Here is a 15,887-nt window from a genome sequence, read left to right as displayed (position 1 = left end):
GCAATACATACATGAACGGTGAGGACCTTGTTGGTAGAATGAGAGAAGCCTGCTTCCCATTGTCACCATGTCCTTGACTCATACCATTCATTCCGTAACCCACTTGAGTGTCGCCGTGGTTTTTGTGTACATCATGCAAATACGATCTGAGTTCTCTGGCGTGGAATCCTCCAGTAACATATGCAAGTGAACCCGCCTTTTATGTCTGGAACCTTCCATCTACATCGGGCTTGAGACACGTTCTCGTTGACTTGGCTTGACTTCCGGAATTACTCTCTTATCCTGAAGCCACCTTTAGGAATCTGATCCTGTCTGATTGCAACCGCTTGCAACTGCTGGCGTCGACTCCAGCAGGATTCGAACCCTGGACCTTCGACATGGTTGACAAGTGCTCTAACCACTACACTAGGGAGGTATGCAAGTATACGGACAGTTCCATTCATGATGCACACAAACCCGTGGTTAAAACGCAAGTACATCTCTAGCCTAACAGGGGCACAACAGCGCAGATGGAACAGGAGCTCTGGCAATGACAGGGATGAGGAGAAGCTACACTGTTAGCAATGATAGGTAGAGACAACCTGTGCGGCTCTCCAGCCTGGCTGTCTGGAGCTCTACTGACGAGCTATACCATCAAACTTTCCGAACAATATAACAGCTACATATGCAAGAAAGTTTCAATAGTAGGGTGGGCATCATATTCCTGTCACTCTTTCTGTTTGTCTCCAGTGTGTTTGTGTGGGAGTGTTTCTCCTGAAGGCTTGTGACTGTGGGGAACGTGGACAGTTAATTACATTCACTATTTGGAACCAGTCAATGAGTGTCAGCGGTGTTCTCGCTGACCACAACTGATGTGGCCATTATGACCCAGACTTCAAAGAGATTTGAGCCTATCTTCAAAGACAGCAGACCGTCTTGTTCTTTGAGCTTGTTTGTTTTCAGACAGTGGTATTTCCTCTTCGGAAAGCAGCATCATACATTAACCGGCCTGCAAAGGCACGGAGACAAAATAGCGTGGCATAGGCTGGAATACGGTACAGGGGGTATTGGAGCTGCTGTAAAATCTGATATAAAGAAAGCTCACAGGAGATTTTGGAGGTGAGGAGTGAAATTCCTCTCAGCAAACAGTGTGCAGAATGAGCCCTGGGAGGAAAGTAAACACGTGGGAGAGCTGGCAGCCATGTGGGCGGTGTGCTCATGGAGGGAGAGGAAGACTTTGCCAGGGTTATGCCAACCATCTGCCACTTTGCAGGCATTCCTTTACCTGGAGCTGCTGATGACTCAATACAAACATGCACACACACACACACACACACACATACACATCTATAAATACACAGATTAATTAACCAAAGCCAGAAATCAACCCTGATTTAACCTTTCAGACCAACACATGCAAAGTGATTTCAAAAGCTGACAAAAGTTTGCTTGTGTCTTTGATGCGTCAGTAAAAAACAGAGCCGCAGATCTGTCTAATGCAAACTGCAGAAAACTGGAGGAAGATGAATTAGTCGAGACAATATTCTCACCGAGAAATCAGCTGCTAGACTTTGAATAATTCCCCCTGCACCTCTGGTAACATTACCAAAGTGCTGATAAGAAGGAGGGTCTGAATCTGTTTAAGGACATCTGGGCTTTTGTATTTACAGCTGGCCAAAGAGAAATGTAATTTTATTGTGCATATTTTCCCAGGGACCTTAGACATTCCAAGTCATTGTAATTTCATAAAGTTGGAAGTAAAACGTGTGTACCAAATACCCAGTTGACCATTTATACATCAGCTGCACATTCCATACAAATATGTCTTATATAATAAATATTTCTATCTAGAGATATGCTAATGTTCAAAACCCACATGCTCATCCCCCCAGCACTGTGCATAGTTTATGAGAGCATGAATAATCCATGTCGGCATAATGAAAATAAATAACATTGGTCGTCTTGAACATATTGCCTTGGCAGCGAGCCAACTGTTGGCTGTAACACTTTCCGTCCACAGGTCCTCCTGATCCATCTGAACAAAAAGAAAATGGTCATGCTCTGGTTTACTCGCACTGCTAGCCTGGCTAACAAAAGCGCTTACTCTGGGGCCTGGAAGAGCTGTGCTAGATGCTAGGTCCTGTGCTGCGAGGGGAGGGTAGCGGAGCAGAATGGTGGCCCTGGGCCTCAGCAGGGCACCACACGGCCTGGAGCGCTGGCATGAGATCCACAGTCAGCCACATACACACATAAAACACACACACACAAATACACACAGCAGCGTTCATGCTATATGCTCTCTGAATATTTCTCCATTTACTGCTTTTTTTTTTTTCTTCTCCAGACCTTTGCCGCGCATCCAGAGGCCCACTCGGTTTCCTCCCAAATGACAAGGCGGAGGGCTGATGGGACGCAAGGTTACTAAAACAGAAAAACCCACTTACTGTAGTTGTCCAGCAAACTAGGTCACAGTTCTGTTAAGTATGCAAGAATAACTGTGAGAGGAGTGTATGCACACACGCACACAAGGGCAGAGTCCACGCACACACACACACACACACACACACACACAAAAAACACACATGTCCAGGGAGGGAGTGAATGAGAGAGAGAGACAGAGAGAGAGCCTGCAGCATTCAGCAACGTTTCAGTGGAAACACAAGCAGTGAGTTATCTCTAATAACTTTATTCATGGTGAATAATCTCCACAAGACGCACTCTGTGACTTAACTGTGTTTTTACACTTGACGTCTGCCGGCGCACAAACACATTGCACCTAAATGATTTGACATGTCCAGTAGAGAGCATCAAATAGACAAAAGAACAAAGCAACAAAGATCCGTGTTGTGCTTTATGGCCACCCAGGCTGTAAATGACATCATTGTCAGAAGCCATCATTCTTTGTTAGCTGTAGAAAAATATACTCCGCCATTTTTGAAAATGTAACATGTGGGACCGCAAAGCCAAACAAATGTGATGAGACAGCTAATACCAAATGAGCGTTTCCAGGCAACCAAAGCAAATGTTGTACTAGGCCTATTCAACTGTATAGAAATGAGAGATGGAAAATCATCTTCTGTAATAATTAAACAGAAAGATTTTTTTAAGAAAAATAATAAACTCCAGTGAAGGCAATAAGAAGTAAACAAAACAGGAAATTGTTATTAGTGGATTAGTGCTTCCTGTTGTGAACCTATTGGCATTCCTGAATGGAAGGAAGTGGGCATGTTGATAGGGAGTCGCCCGTCTCCTTTGGAGAACTTAGTTATTTCTAACAACAATGCCACTCTATTGTAGCTACACACAATTACAACTGTGTATTACTCAGAATAAAGCAGTTGCTAAGTGACTTTACAGTAGCTACGGCCTTGGGTTGTACACCACTATAAATTACGACTTATAAGCAGAGCACTGTGTGAGAAAATCAATAAAGCTTTCTGGATATTCTTACAGCACTAACTTTGTATAATGGTCCTTTTGAGATGGATAAAATTGTTTCTCTTCATGAGGAACAAAGATATGGTTACGACACTACAGAGTGAATTACTTCCATAATCCACATTTTATTGCAAAAACAATTCAATCTAGTAAACAGAAATGTAAATTGATGATTAATGAAAATGTTTCTTGAAGTCAGAGGATTGTGCTATTTTGTTACTTTGACTGTACCACTTAAAAAGTTATTTGTCAAAGCAAAACTTACAGCATCTATGTGTAGTGTGTAAGTCCTCTTTAGATCCTGTCTCGCTCCTGAATGCCTCGCAGCTTGAACTACATCCGATTAATTTGCTGCATCTCAGTCAGGCCCCGAGGTCACTTCCTGTTACAGATGAGATCATGAGCAACAGACTGGGCCAACCCTGACACCCCAGACACATAGTGACCGTGATCGAACCCACTTTTAATATGCAGCAGGTCAATAAGGACAAATATAAAATCAAATCTGTTTGTGTGCCATATGTGCCAATATAATACAGTTTGTAGTCGACCACCAGTAAAGGGGGCTCTTTAAGAGGTTAGTCTTTTCATTCAGCTACATAGAAAGGATGAAATGGCGCTTCTGTCCGATATTACATCATCTCTCTTTTGATGGCCAAAATGGCCCTTTGACAAAGGCTCTTTATCACTATCTCTATCGTGTAGTATGCTGTCTCTGAGAGGCACTGCTTGGGTTATGGGTAGGTTATCAACATGGACCTCTGATACTACCACTGAATGGCACTATACAATTACAGCTCTTTTTTTTCCAATAAAGTTACACAACCTAGAACACAAGTAATGACTCATTTCTGATTGCAGATGACTACTGCCTCAAAACTGCACAAAACTCTTGCAGTGAAAGAGCCTTGAGGTAATAAACAATATGCTGAGAGTGTACTTTCCAGTCAAGATTAAACAACGTGATCAGCCAGAAACTATACAAAAGTGAAGCCAGAGGAGCAGTGAATCACCTGCCCCGTGAAGGCCACCCGCTCTGACATCTCCAAAGCATTGTCCTCATCCGCCAGGCAACGAGGTAGCGGAGGAGGAGAGAAAGGAGAGGAGGAGATGCTGCATTGGCATTCAACAGGGTTGCCTCCCACATCTCATGCTACCTGTCAGCTACCATATGCTCGTTTAGAGTCACGCATGCATCCTTGCCAAGGGGTGCACATGTGCAAATGATGCACTGAATGTTAAAACAGGCAAAGACAGCTCTTGTTTACAAGATTAATATGTTCTGGGATACATTAATGAGTCATGCATAATATTCTCTTTTCAGTCCTTCTGTCAGCATTAGAATAAAGGTAGTCTCCCACAGCCGGGCCTTTTTCTAGTGTTGTGTCAGCGCTGTAGAAAGGTCTGGAAGCACTCATTATCATTCTGCTACAGTGGGAAAATGCACTGGCTTGTTTGTATTTATTTTAACCAATCACAACTGTCTTCAGCGGTGCTTAGCCCAGGATGTAGCGATGGTGCCCTTGCAAAATAGTATCATGGGGGACCTTTTTTTGGTGGGACACTGTCATTAAAATGGCTAACTTTGCACAAGGGAAAACACCACAAAAACCAGTAACAGATGTGTCAAAAATGGATCAACATCAGGGCACAGAGCATCCTGTGACGGAGTCCTGTGTGTGTGTGACAGAGTCTGGGCTTTTCCCAGGTGCATTCACAAGTTGTTTTATCTGTTGTAGATCTTAACAACAATTCACGGAAAGAACAAAACAGACATGCCTTATTGCACAATCCAAATCTCCATCAAAGCCCCAAAATACTGAAACCTGTAACACGCATATAGCAAAAAGAGAGGAGAATTCTGGCCTAAATAGCCGGACAGTGGCAAGTTTATACCCACAAGCTGTGTCTCAATTTAGGGGCTGCAGCCTTTGAAGGCTGCATTTGAAGACTGAGTGCGTCACATCAGTGCCACCAAGGCCGTCCCATTTCGAAGGCTCCTTCAAATGAGGCTGAGAAATGCAGCCTTCTTTCCCAGAATTTGGAGGATGCAATGGATGAGTCCTTCGTGGCTTAGCCTATCCCACGATGCAACGCGCACTGGAGATGATTATATATTAAGTTAAGTTAACTAACAGTTGTAGCTACAGGTAAACTGTTGTTAATATTACTATTAACTAATAGCACACGGCTTAAACAAACTTAATTTAATAAGTTTATCTGAAAATGGTCCTTCGTCTGCCTGAAATATATCAAATGGCTGTGTCTCCAGTGGTGAATCAATAAATAAAAACAAAACATATTATAACAATATCTGGGTCCATGATTTAGGGCTATCTTACTAGCTTACTCCTTCTTTTGTCAAGCGCAGCTGGTTGCTAGGTAACAGTAATGTCAACGGCTCAGGGCAAGAACAGTTGGTGATGCAACCAGGAAATCCTCCGCTGACCAGACCGTCCCATTTCAGAGACCGTTTGGTGTGGCTGGTGCGGTCTTTAAAGGGAATGGCCGACGTCGACCGCAAAGGCCGTGTTCCTCAAAGGCTGGAACCCCTGAACTGAGACACAGCTACAGTCAACATCCAGTGAGTCAGTGTAGCGTAAAGGAGTACTGAAAGTGCCTACACATTTACATGCAAGCTTCTCACTCTTGTACACACAAACATTCACACACTAAAAATATCTGCCTTTTGTCCGTCTTCCTTTCCAAGTGTCCAGCATGCAAGCTCATTGCCAACGCATTCACCTACTGCGTCACTTTGTTAGATGAAAGTGAAAGAGAGAAGGAGTGAGACAATGCGGGAGAGAGAAAGCATCTTCAACTCATCCGCCAGCCCACAAATGGCTGCCATTTTCTGGTAATTGCATCGTGGAGTGGTGAGCTAAAGCCTACCCTAAAGGCATGAGCAGGAAGAATGCTATTACCATACACTCATGGTATTGGTGAACATCACACAGGTGAGTGATGCAGAGTGCGAAGATGGGGTGAGAGGCAATCTGTCAGAAGGTTAGGGCTAGAGACAGTGGTGCCCTTTTCAAGTATAAAAAGCTAATTCACGTTGTGTTGTCACCTTTCTTTCATGTGTGAAATTCACTGACAGACTTACAGACTTGTATCATGGAATCTGTTACCAAGCTGTCCTAGACCTAGATAGGGCAGTGAGTTGGGAATAGAGAAATAGGTCAAGAGAAATGGAGGGTGGGAGCTGGCTCGACCAAAGCTATCTTTCCTTGGCTTGTTTGCTATGTGTGAAGGCATCCAAAAAATGCATATTAAAAACAAACCCAAATACCTGCAAATGGATTTTTAATATCATGCAGAGGGTTTGCAAAACAGTGAACACTTCTCTTAAGGGTGAACTCTCAAATCTGATGGCTTACAGTAAGTTAACAAGAACATAATAATGTGAACACAAACACAAATGCGGCTATAATTTCTTGCACTTTACAGAACTGTGACACCCTGTTGTCTCTCCCACTGTGCCATAACACATTTCTTTCAGCTATAGAGTATGCATGGCTGCACATCCTCCAGTAGAAGTCTAGCTCCACGGAGGTGATTGGTCAAGCTGATGATCACATGACATAGATCTCACCCAGGCAAGCAGCAGCAGCAGCCTCAGAGATCCAGAGAGATGCTGACACAGCACACCTGATCGCCAACCCCCCACTGAAAAAGACCTTCAATCTCCATCACATATAAGACACACATAAAAAAGGACTCGTGGTAATACTGCCAGTGCAGAAACACTCGTCATTAATGACATGATAATACATGCCAGAGGGAGGTGAGTGGATTAAAAGTCTAACAGCTTACTTGTTATCTCTTAATGAAGACACACTCCTGCTAACACACACACACACACACACAGATTCTTGCGATCAAAGTCATACAATATCCAATAGTTCCTAGTATATCCAATCCATAGTCGTCTTCTTGTGGTTTTGTGTTGTTTTGAAGGGACTGAGGACTGGTCAGCGGTATTAACGGCTCCACTGAGACTGCCGAGGTTCACGAAGGTCAAACTCTCAAACCAAAAGAGTAACCCCCGCTCCTCTCCGAAGATGGGCGAAGCTTGAGTCAGCAGAATAGTACATCTGAAGCCTCAGTGAGTACAAGATGGAGTGTATCTAGGATCAGTGAAATCATTAATGAACAGACTTTTCCCTGATTTGCTAATTTATTCCTGTCTTTGCAGGGTAACACTTATGCTGGAGGAGCCTTGTTATTCCGCTCAAATGGCAAACCAGCGGAAAGAAAATGAAAAGACAGCGAGAGCTTAAATCCAGAGCATCTCCACTTCAGTCAACATAGCAGGGATGTGTTCAGCAACCATTAAAATTATGATGAAATTCTCCCTATCGCAGAAAAGGAACTCAAGTGTTGTGTAAAGTCAAGACAGGGAGAGAAGTAGAACTGCAGCATGACGGGAGTCTTCGGCGTGTGAATGTTTACATCAGGATGCCTCATTAATTCTCACATACACACATTTGTCTGACCCCCCATCCCCCTTAACACACTAAGGTGTGTGTGCAAGGACACATGGATCCAAGCACACTGTCGCTACATAATATATGCACACTCACACACTTCTGCTCTGCGGGTGGTACTATCCAGGGATGTTATCATCCTTCATAGTTAGGGTGCAAATGTAGGAAAGAGATATTCAAAACGTAGCACAACACCTCTTTAACTCCTTTATCAATAGAGGAGAAGGTGACTAAGACTTGAAATACATGAAAAACAAGATGGCAATAAACAAGAACAGCATGCAGACCTTTAGGGAGCATCCAGATTGTTATTTTCTCTGCAAAACCATAAAAACACTTTTATTGGACAGATTTATTTGGAGCACCTTATGGTACCATGATTGTGTGTAATTTTAGCATTAGTGGACAGACATCAGGACCAAGAAGTGACTTGGGCCCAATCCCATTTCTTATTTTTACTCATACCCCTAATTTTCAAGTACCACCTCGCCCCTCGGAACAGAGTTACAATGGGAACAGCCCATTGGTTCGACCATATTAAACTCATTGTTCCGAAGTCCATTCCGAAATCATCATGATGCCCTGTGGTTAAGGTCTGGTTAGGTTTAGGCACAAAAACCACTTGGTTAGGGTCAGGAAAAGATCATGGTGTGGGTTAAAATGAAAAAGAAAGTGACAAACACATAAGCCGTGAGCCTGCTCCGCCTCAAGCTGGTCGCGGCGCACCATACGCCCGCCGCAAGCCGTTCAGCACCGCGGACAGTCGGACTAATGGGATGTCAAACCAATGGGCTGTTAAACCAATGACATGGACCCGTTACAGTAGGGACAACCCTTCAAGACTCTGAAAGTTCTCGATGCCTACATTTGCGTGAACAGACGCAACGAGCGTTGCTACAGGCAACTCTTTGCTGTTGTCAGGACGCTTGCACTTTGTTCACAACTTAAGTTTTACGCTATCTATCAACCAAGTAAGACATCAAATAAAACAGAACACTGCTTCATGCACAGGTCACTAGCGGTGCTCTGTATGCTAATGTTAGCTGCCCATGCTCCTACTCTGCTGGTCTGCACTAATATTCGAGTGGTGGTAACAAGCGCAGCAGTTGATGGACTTTAGTTAACTTCATATGCGTCATATGCCATCAAAGGGCGGGGGGGATATGGAAACATGTGGGGCTGTCATGCCCAAATCAGCAATGACAACGTAACACTAGCTGGCTGGCTAGTTACCAGGACATCAGCGTAATAGCAATTTCATGCTTGTTAGAAAATTAAACTAAGATAATATGATGGTTATTGTCATTTTTCAATTTTTATTAAGGAAGAAAACACCTTGTGGGTTTCTTTTGTTTCTTGTGCAGCCACCTTGCCGATTTTTCATAACATTTGGTTTGAACTTTGCATCTAAAGAACGTTCATTTGGAGGGCCCTGTAGCCCTAACGCTTTGCCCTACCCCTCTATCCCAACAAGAATCGGGACACCCTACCCCTAGATGTGGACGTCCAAAACAGAGGGATGATGTCTTAATGATAGGGGCGAGGGGTGTGTTGGGATTTGGCCAAAGTAAGTTTTGTATGGTCTTGCTTCATTCACTGACATATAACAACCTAGCTGGCGAGGTCGCTACAGATGGCACAGCTTTTGCTTTCACTTTCTTTCCATTTCTCCCTGTATGACATGATCAGTGTTTGACAGTGCCCAAGGTCATCAGAGGGTCAGACGTGTTACTTCTTGACCTGATCCAAAGCTCAGCTGAGGGCTTGAGAGATGTAGTCCTGGGTATGAACAGTAGGTACCATTAGCAGGGGGGCAGGACTGCTCAGGGAGAATGCTGTTACTCATTATGGCTTTGTGGTAAAGGCAGGCCACCTCAGCAGGTAGCTGTTCCTGCTCTTATTAGACAGACAGCTTTGGAAAACAGCAGTGTGCGAGGAATATAACACTCACAACAGCACCGGCATGCACTACATGTGGGGAGCGCATTCAAATAAGGCTGCGTAAGTGCAAACACACAAACACACAAGAGGAAGCAGCGCCTTCTCTGCTCATATAAAGGCCCACCGCCCACCTGCCCACACACACATCCAGAATCCCATCCACACACGTTAATGAGTCACACAGAAATGATTATAAAAAGCCTGTAGCCTGAAAAAGCAGCCTGAACTAACTGACAATGATAGCACCAACAGAGCCTGCAAGGTGTGTCCCCTCCCTTCTGAGTGCATGCCAGTCACTCACACAGCCTTGTAATAATAATGACCCACACCTCCTGGTCCTAATCCCCACCATACACTGAGCAGAGAACACCCTCTGGCCCGGCACTGCTTCACAAGCTGCTCTGCCTCCCTGTGAGGTGAGCCAACGGTGTGTGTGTGTGTGGGGGGGGGGGGGGGGGGGGGGGGGTGGGGGGGGGGTGATGAACCCATGGGATCTGTGTAAAAAGGTCACAAAGCATCTATTTCTAAAGGTGGGAAGGGATTTCAGAATCACCCAGATGCAGGGCAAGTACAGGACATGGAAGTCTGTGAGGAGAGGGATGGAAAATCCTCCCACATTAACCTCTCATTCAGTTTTTATGAACTACTGTGGCATCATTGAGCATTCTCTTTTCAATGCTGATGCTATTATGACATTATCATGACAAAAAGTGTTGTCAGATAATTGCATAATGCGGAACACGACCTTCAGGAATCCACGGACTTGATAACCCACGCCTAGGAGGTGCTTCCCTCCTCACAGCTGACATTACTGCGTAATGAAAACATTGCGCCTTTTTCCATTTTCCCTCACGTCGCAGCCCACACCGCATCCGTCTGCATCACGTTCACCTATTGACAGGTTCTGTGACAGGAGGTAAATTTAACCACACCATAACTGCACATATGCATGTTCTTCACACTCCAGGGATGATACCTTGCCTCAAAGAGGGGGTCTACTCTGCGTGATAGTCTGTGATGCTGTCTATATTTAATGTATTTCCGTGGGCAGGTTACTGGGGCAATGCGCCTACACGCTGCCTATGCGGTAGCCTCTTCCAATGGACATTACGCATAGGAGCACCAACATGAACACGGGGCATTCTTTTGTTCAGCAGAATAAGTACGACTGCACTGACCATTGTCTAGTCCATATATTTAGCCTGATACCATGTAATGGAAATCATACTTGCATGGATGGGCTACGCATCCTATTGGGGCCATACAGGGGGTTTCTCTTCCCTTTGACTTGGCCCGGCGAGAATAGCGCACGGAAAGGGTTTGCTTACCTTCCCACCGTTTGGTTGGCGAGCTGTCGCATCCGATTGAATTGCTTCTTCATCTTGTATTTTCTGCGTTAACACCTACAGGGGGAAATATTCCGCATTATTTCTCTCAATATAACGGTCCGTGCTCCACAGAGGCGCAACACAAAATCCAGTCTGCCATGTTCTCCGTCCCTCATCGCAAGCTGCCGACGCCGAGAACTTATCCCACGATTACATATTTTCAAATGATATTTTTTTTAACATCTACATTTGCTCCACTGCCTGCGCAGGGATGCTGGAGCAATTCACCGCGGGCACTCACAGGCAGAGAGCGACAGCAGTGACAAGTAGCGGCTGCGCAGCAATGCAGTGTGGGAAATGTAGTAAATCATGGCTGATCCTCAATGTAGAATCCAATCTCGCCGGTTCCCAGAGGGCTTTGAGGCGTGATTAAATAGGCGTTTATGTTTAAATCCCATTTATTATTCTAGATTTCAGATGTTGACTACAACAATGGAATTAGCTGCGGTATAATCTTGCCCAAATCCTAAACCAGCGGCTACAAAGAAATTCAAAAAAAGTCTGCGCATGGGGAAACACAAATACGGCTGAATTTGGAGGGTTGCAATGTTAAAATTACACACATACACACACACACAGAAAAAAAAAAACAGAAAGAAAGAATAAAAAGGCAACATAATTCAGAGAAATTACAACAAATATCTATAAATTTACAAAGACATCATTCGTTTTCTTCTTCCATTTTTTAAAAGTTATTACACTGATGAGATATTATTCACAATTTTATATTATAAAATAGAATAGAGGGGAAATTACCATGTGCACAAAGGTGGTAGCAAGTGTCCACTGAGCCCTTCCTTGCTATGATTCAGCCTGGCTAACATCTCCATCTAGTGTCTAATATGTGCCATTGCAACTAAAGGGTACAGTGATACTAATTCTTTATTTCAAAGTTAACAAACAGATGAAATATACTCTTGCATGCTTTAGTTAAAGTTGCTGCAATTATAATGTGATTGTTGATAATAATAAATACATGTTTGGAATAGTTGGAACGACAGGATGGTTGTAGCAGTACCACTTTCACCATAAGGGACGACCTATGATTCATGTAATGCATTGAATGTGTGACCACTTCCATCCTGATCTTGCATGTGTGTGCAGATTTTATAGCCAAAACACTGATATCAGGTATGAAAGAAGAGGCAAGTTATCACATTTTCTCTATTTTACTCCTTTTTTTCAGCATGCCAGATGAGAAAAACTGATAGGGGTGTGCTTGCACATGAGGTGAGGCAGTGACAGACATTGGGGTCTATCCCCAAATAATAATCTCTCTGCCACTGAGTAGATACTGCAAGACATCACAAAACCCTAGAGAAAGAGGGTGAACACAGCTGCACTGTGTGAGCCATCGCAGCAGTCACAAAATCCTCCATGCCTATTTATTTAACTGAAGCAGAAAACTTGTATTTTGGACTCACTCTACTTAAGGTATTATGTATCTGACAGGTACAGGTTAGCCAGTTAGGCATTAAGGTTCAGTGTTTAAGATTTAAAGGGATTTAGTGGCATCTAGTCATGAGGGTTGCAGAATGCAACAAGCTGAAACTTTTCCCAGTTACAATTTGAATTATCCACAGTGGTGTCTTTCTCTGTGGAAAAATGGACCAGGGGTCGTATTCACAAACATTCTTAGAGGACTCTCACAGAGCTCCTGACTTAGCCTAAAAATATTTTGAGTGACTCTTACTAAGGAAGGGACAGAAACTTTTACCTTAGTGAGGAGGTGTGGTTGACCCTGGATATGATGCATTCTTTTGATAGATGTGATTGGTTGTCACAGACACACCCTTTTGTGAGTCTGCAAGGTGTGGACACCCAGTGGAAATGAAATGAACTGCTGACTGTGAAAATGTTAGTGTGATCACCAAGTCATCACAGCTTCACTGTTACATTTTTTCCAATTTTTGAATTATCTTAGTGTTGTGATCATTTTATTTCTGGTGTTACAGTGTGATTGCATTGGGTGTGAAATGTGTGCGTACCCCTCATGAGATTGATCGTACATATTATCCCTGCATCACAGAAGCAACTAGTGACTAGAAAGCTTTGTGAATATGGCCCCAGGTGATTTCAACCAGTAAAAACACTGAATGAAGCAGTTTCACGTCATAAATCTGTGTTTTTCCGACGCTGTTTGGCATGTCAGAGACGGGCGGCTAGCCTAGCACCTGCTAATGTGTGTTCACCTTTTTTCTCTGATAGGTTAAGATCCAGGGGCCATACTCACAAAGCTTCCTGGTACAAAGATTTTCTAGTGATGAAATTCTAAGAAAATTCTTAAAATTGTTTTCTTAGAATTCCCCCTTAAAGTTAAGACTAGGTCCTTGTAAAGATAAGAGTTATTCAAAGGGTATTCTAGACCTTAAAAAAAGCCCCTAAGGTGGAAAACTTTTAGGAGCAGGGAGGAGGACTTTTAAGAGGCTTAAGAGTTACTTAAGCAGAGGAGGAAATGGTGAAAACACAAAGAGGTCAGAGAAATATTCTCCCAACGCTGGATGACACTGAGTTAATGAAATACTACAGATGAGATCATGCAGGAATAATATGTGTGGTTGAAATCAGTAGGGATACGCACATTTCCCACCTACTTCTATAACACCAGAAATAAAGTGATCACTACAGTAAGATATCTGGGAAACTGGAAAATGCATCAGTGCAGCAGTGATGACTTGGGTCTGTCTCAACCTTCTATCAGCAGAGTGATCACACTAACAATGACAACACTTTCACAGTCAGCAGTTCATTTCATTTCCACTGGGTGTCCACACCTTGCAGACTCACAAAAGGGTGTGTCTGTGAAAACCAATCACATCTGTTTAAAGAATGTGTCATACCTAGCAACAGGGTCAACCACACCTCCTCACTAAGGTAAAAGTTTCTGTCCCTTCCTTGCACAGAGCTGCTCTGAGAACTTTCCTAAATCACTCCTATTAAACAGAATGTTTGTTAATACAGCCCCTGATGTTCAGGAGGTTTTTACCAGGAGCTGAATTATCTGCAGAGGTCTCTTACTCTACAAAACAAACGGATCCGGGTGATATAAACCGGTAAAAACACCAAATAAGGCAATTTCACATTAAAAACGTAGTGTTTTTTCACCTCTGTTCATATTGGAGGGGCTTGAAATGTTTTTGCTAAAAAACACAAACACACGTACACTCAAAAGGCCCTATCTAGAGCCGGTGTTTGATTTATTCATTTTGGGCTACTGTAGAAAAATGGCACTGCAACATGGCGATCTCCATAATAGAAGACCTGCTTCTTATGTAGACATAAACAGGTCAATCTAAGGTAACGAATACACTAAGATTCATATTTTTAAGTAATTATATACTAAAGAAAACATACCTATTGCACTAAGATAAGAGATAAGATAAGACAAGATACATCTTTACTGATCCCACAATTGAGAAATTTCAGTGTTACAGCAGTCAAGGGGAAAGAGTCAGATTAAGAATTTCAAAATTTAAAAACTTAAAAACTTAAAAACTTAAAAACTAGGCATGCAGAAAGCACAAAAATACAAGAAATGGCAATAAATAATAATAATAATAATAATAATAATAATAATAATAATAATAATAATGATCAGTGGATTACTATGTTCCATTTATGCCAATATAGCCCCCTAAATTCTTTGCACTGGACCTTTAAGTAGGAATTGGTTATTAGTGTATGTATCAATCTTTTTTAATATGTATTTTTTGTAATTGTGTAATTTTTAATTCTTCTCTGTTATATTTACATCTTGCCCTGTTAGTGGGCCAGGTTTTAACAGTGCAACTCCTTGTATTTGACATCAGTTAATTAATTCTGTGGTACAGTTAGAGAAGTTGGAAACATTAAAATGTGTAGTAGACAAATAAGGAAACTTTGTATCAATATTTTAGAGCTCCAACACAGAGAATCAGAGACAAAACATGTTACCACTATACCAAGTTTCCCCTACATTTCTCTTTCATGTAATAATTTGGGGTCAGTGTTCTGACATCTGATGTTATTACTTTGATTCGGTGCTGGTTTGAAGTGTCCAGTAGGGGGCAGTTTTGTCTTATAAACCACCGTCAGCATGCCAGCATGAAGAACAAGCTTCAGCATCATGACTGGGCTGTTCATGCAGGATATCTGTTGCTGTGTAATATGGTCAAACACAAATGACATGCCACATGAAATGCTTGTCTTGGTGTATGCTTATCTGCTGAGTCCATCAAAGTTATTTCAACAACTATGAAATTAAAGAGCATGTTCATTCTTCACATGGTGAAGGCTTCTATGAAGTAGAATTTTTCAAAGTAGCGTGAGGTGAGGGAATTTATGTATACTAGTACGGAAATGTGCAACTATCTTGTGTCTCTAATGGCAAGAGTAAAAATGAATACAAGGCAATTAGGACACTGTTTGAGGCTTTGAGATGGAGCCATGACAACACAACATGTTCCTGTCTGTGCTTTGAACAGGACAGAGTGGTTACAGCCCTGAGTCAGGACCGATGCCCTCTAGCCTGGTGTCATAAGGCCTCACTAGGCCAACAGGTGGGCACCATAGAGTCCAGGAGCCTCAGGGAGTAAGTGATACAGAAAAATGGCTGTTCTCTGCCCTCATTAATCTCCCAAGTTGGAAATTGAGAGGGGCGGACGATCCTTCT

The 15,887-nt window shown here is 42.9% G+C and overlaps 1 protein-coding gene across 7 annotated transcripts in view; it reads right to left on the bottom strand.

Moving 5' to 3' along the window:
• Nucleotides 1–11,475, bottom strand: part of arhgap44a (Rho GTPase activating protein 44a) — a 36,774-nt gene extending 25,299 nt beyond the window's left edge. For all 7 annotated transcript variants that reach the window (XM_033644828.2, XM_078161042.1, XM_033644826.2 and 4 more), the window contains exon 1: nt 11,177–11,475. In XM_033644828.2, coding sequence (XP_033500719.1) covers nt 11,177–11,229 — 53 coding nt within the window. In that variant the 5' untranslated portion in view covers nt 11,230–11,475. The remainder of the gene's footprint in view (nt 1–11,176) is intronic.
• Between the last annotated feature and the right edge of the window lie 4,412 nt (nt 11,476–15,887).

Source organism: Epinephelus lanceolatus, chromosome 18, assembly GCF_041903045.1.
Source record: "Epinephelus lanceolatus isolate andai-2023 chromosome 18, ASM4190304v1, whole genome shotgun sequence".
Taxonomy (NCBI): Eukaryota; Metazoa; Chordata; class Actinopteri; order Perciformes; family Serranidae; genus Epinephelus; species Epinephelus lanceolatus.
Note: the sequence above shows the minus strand (reverse complement) of the source record. Positions and strands in the feature narration are given on the sequence as shown.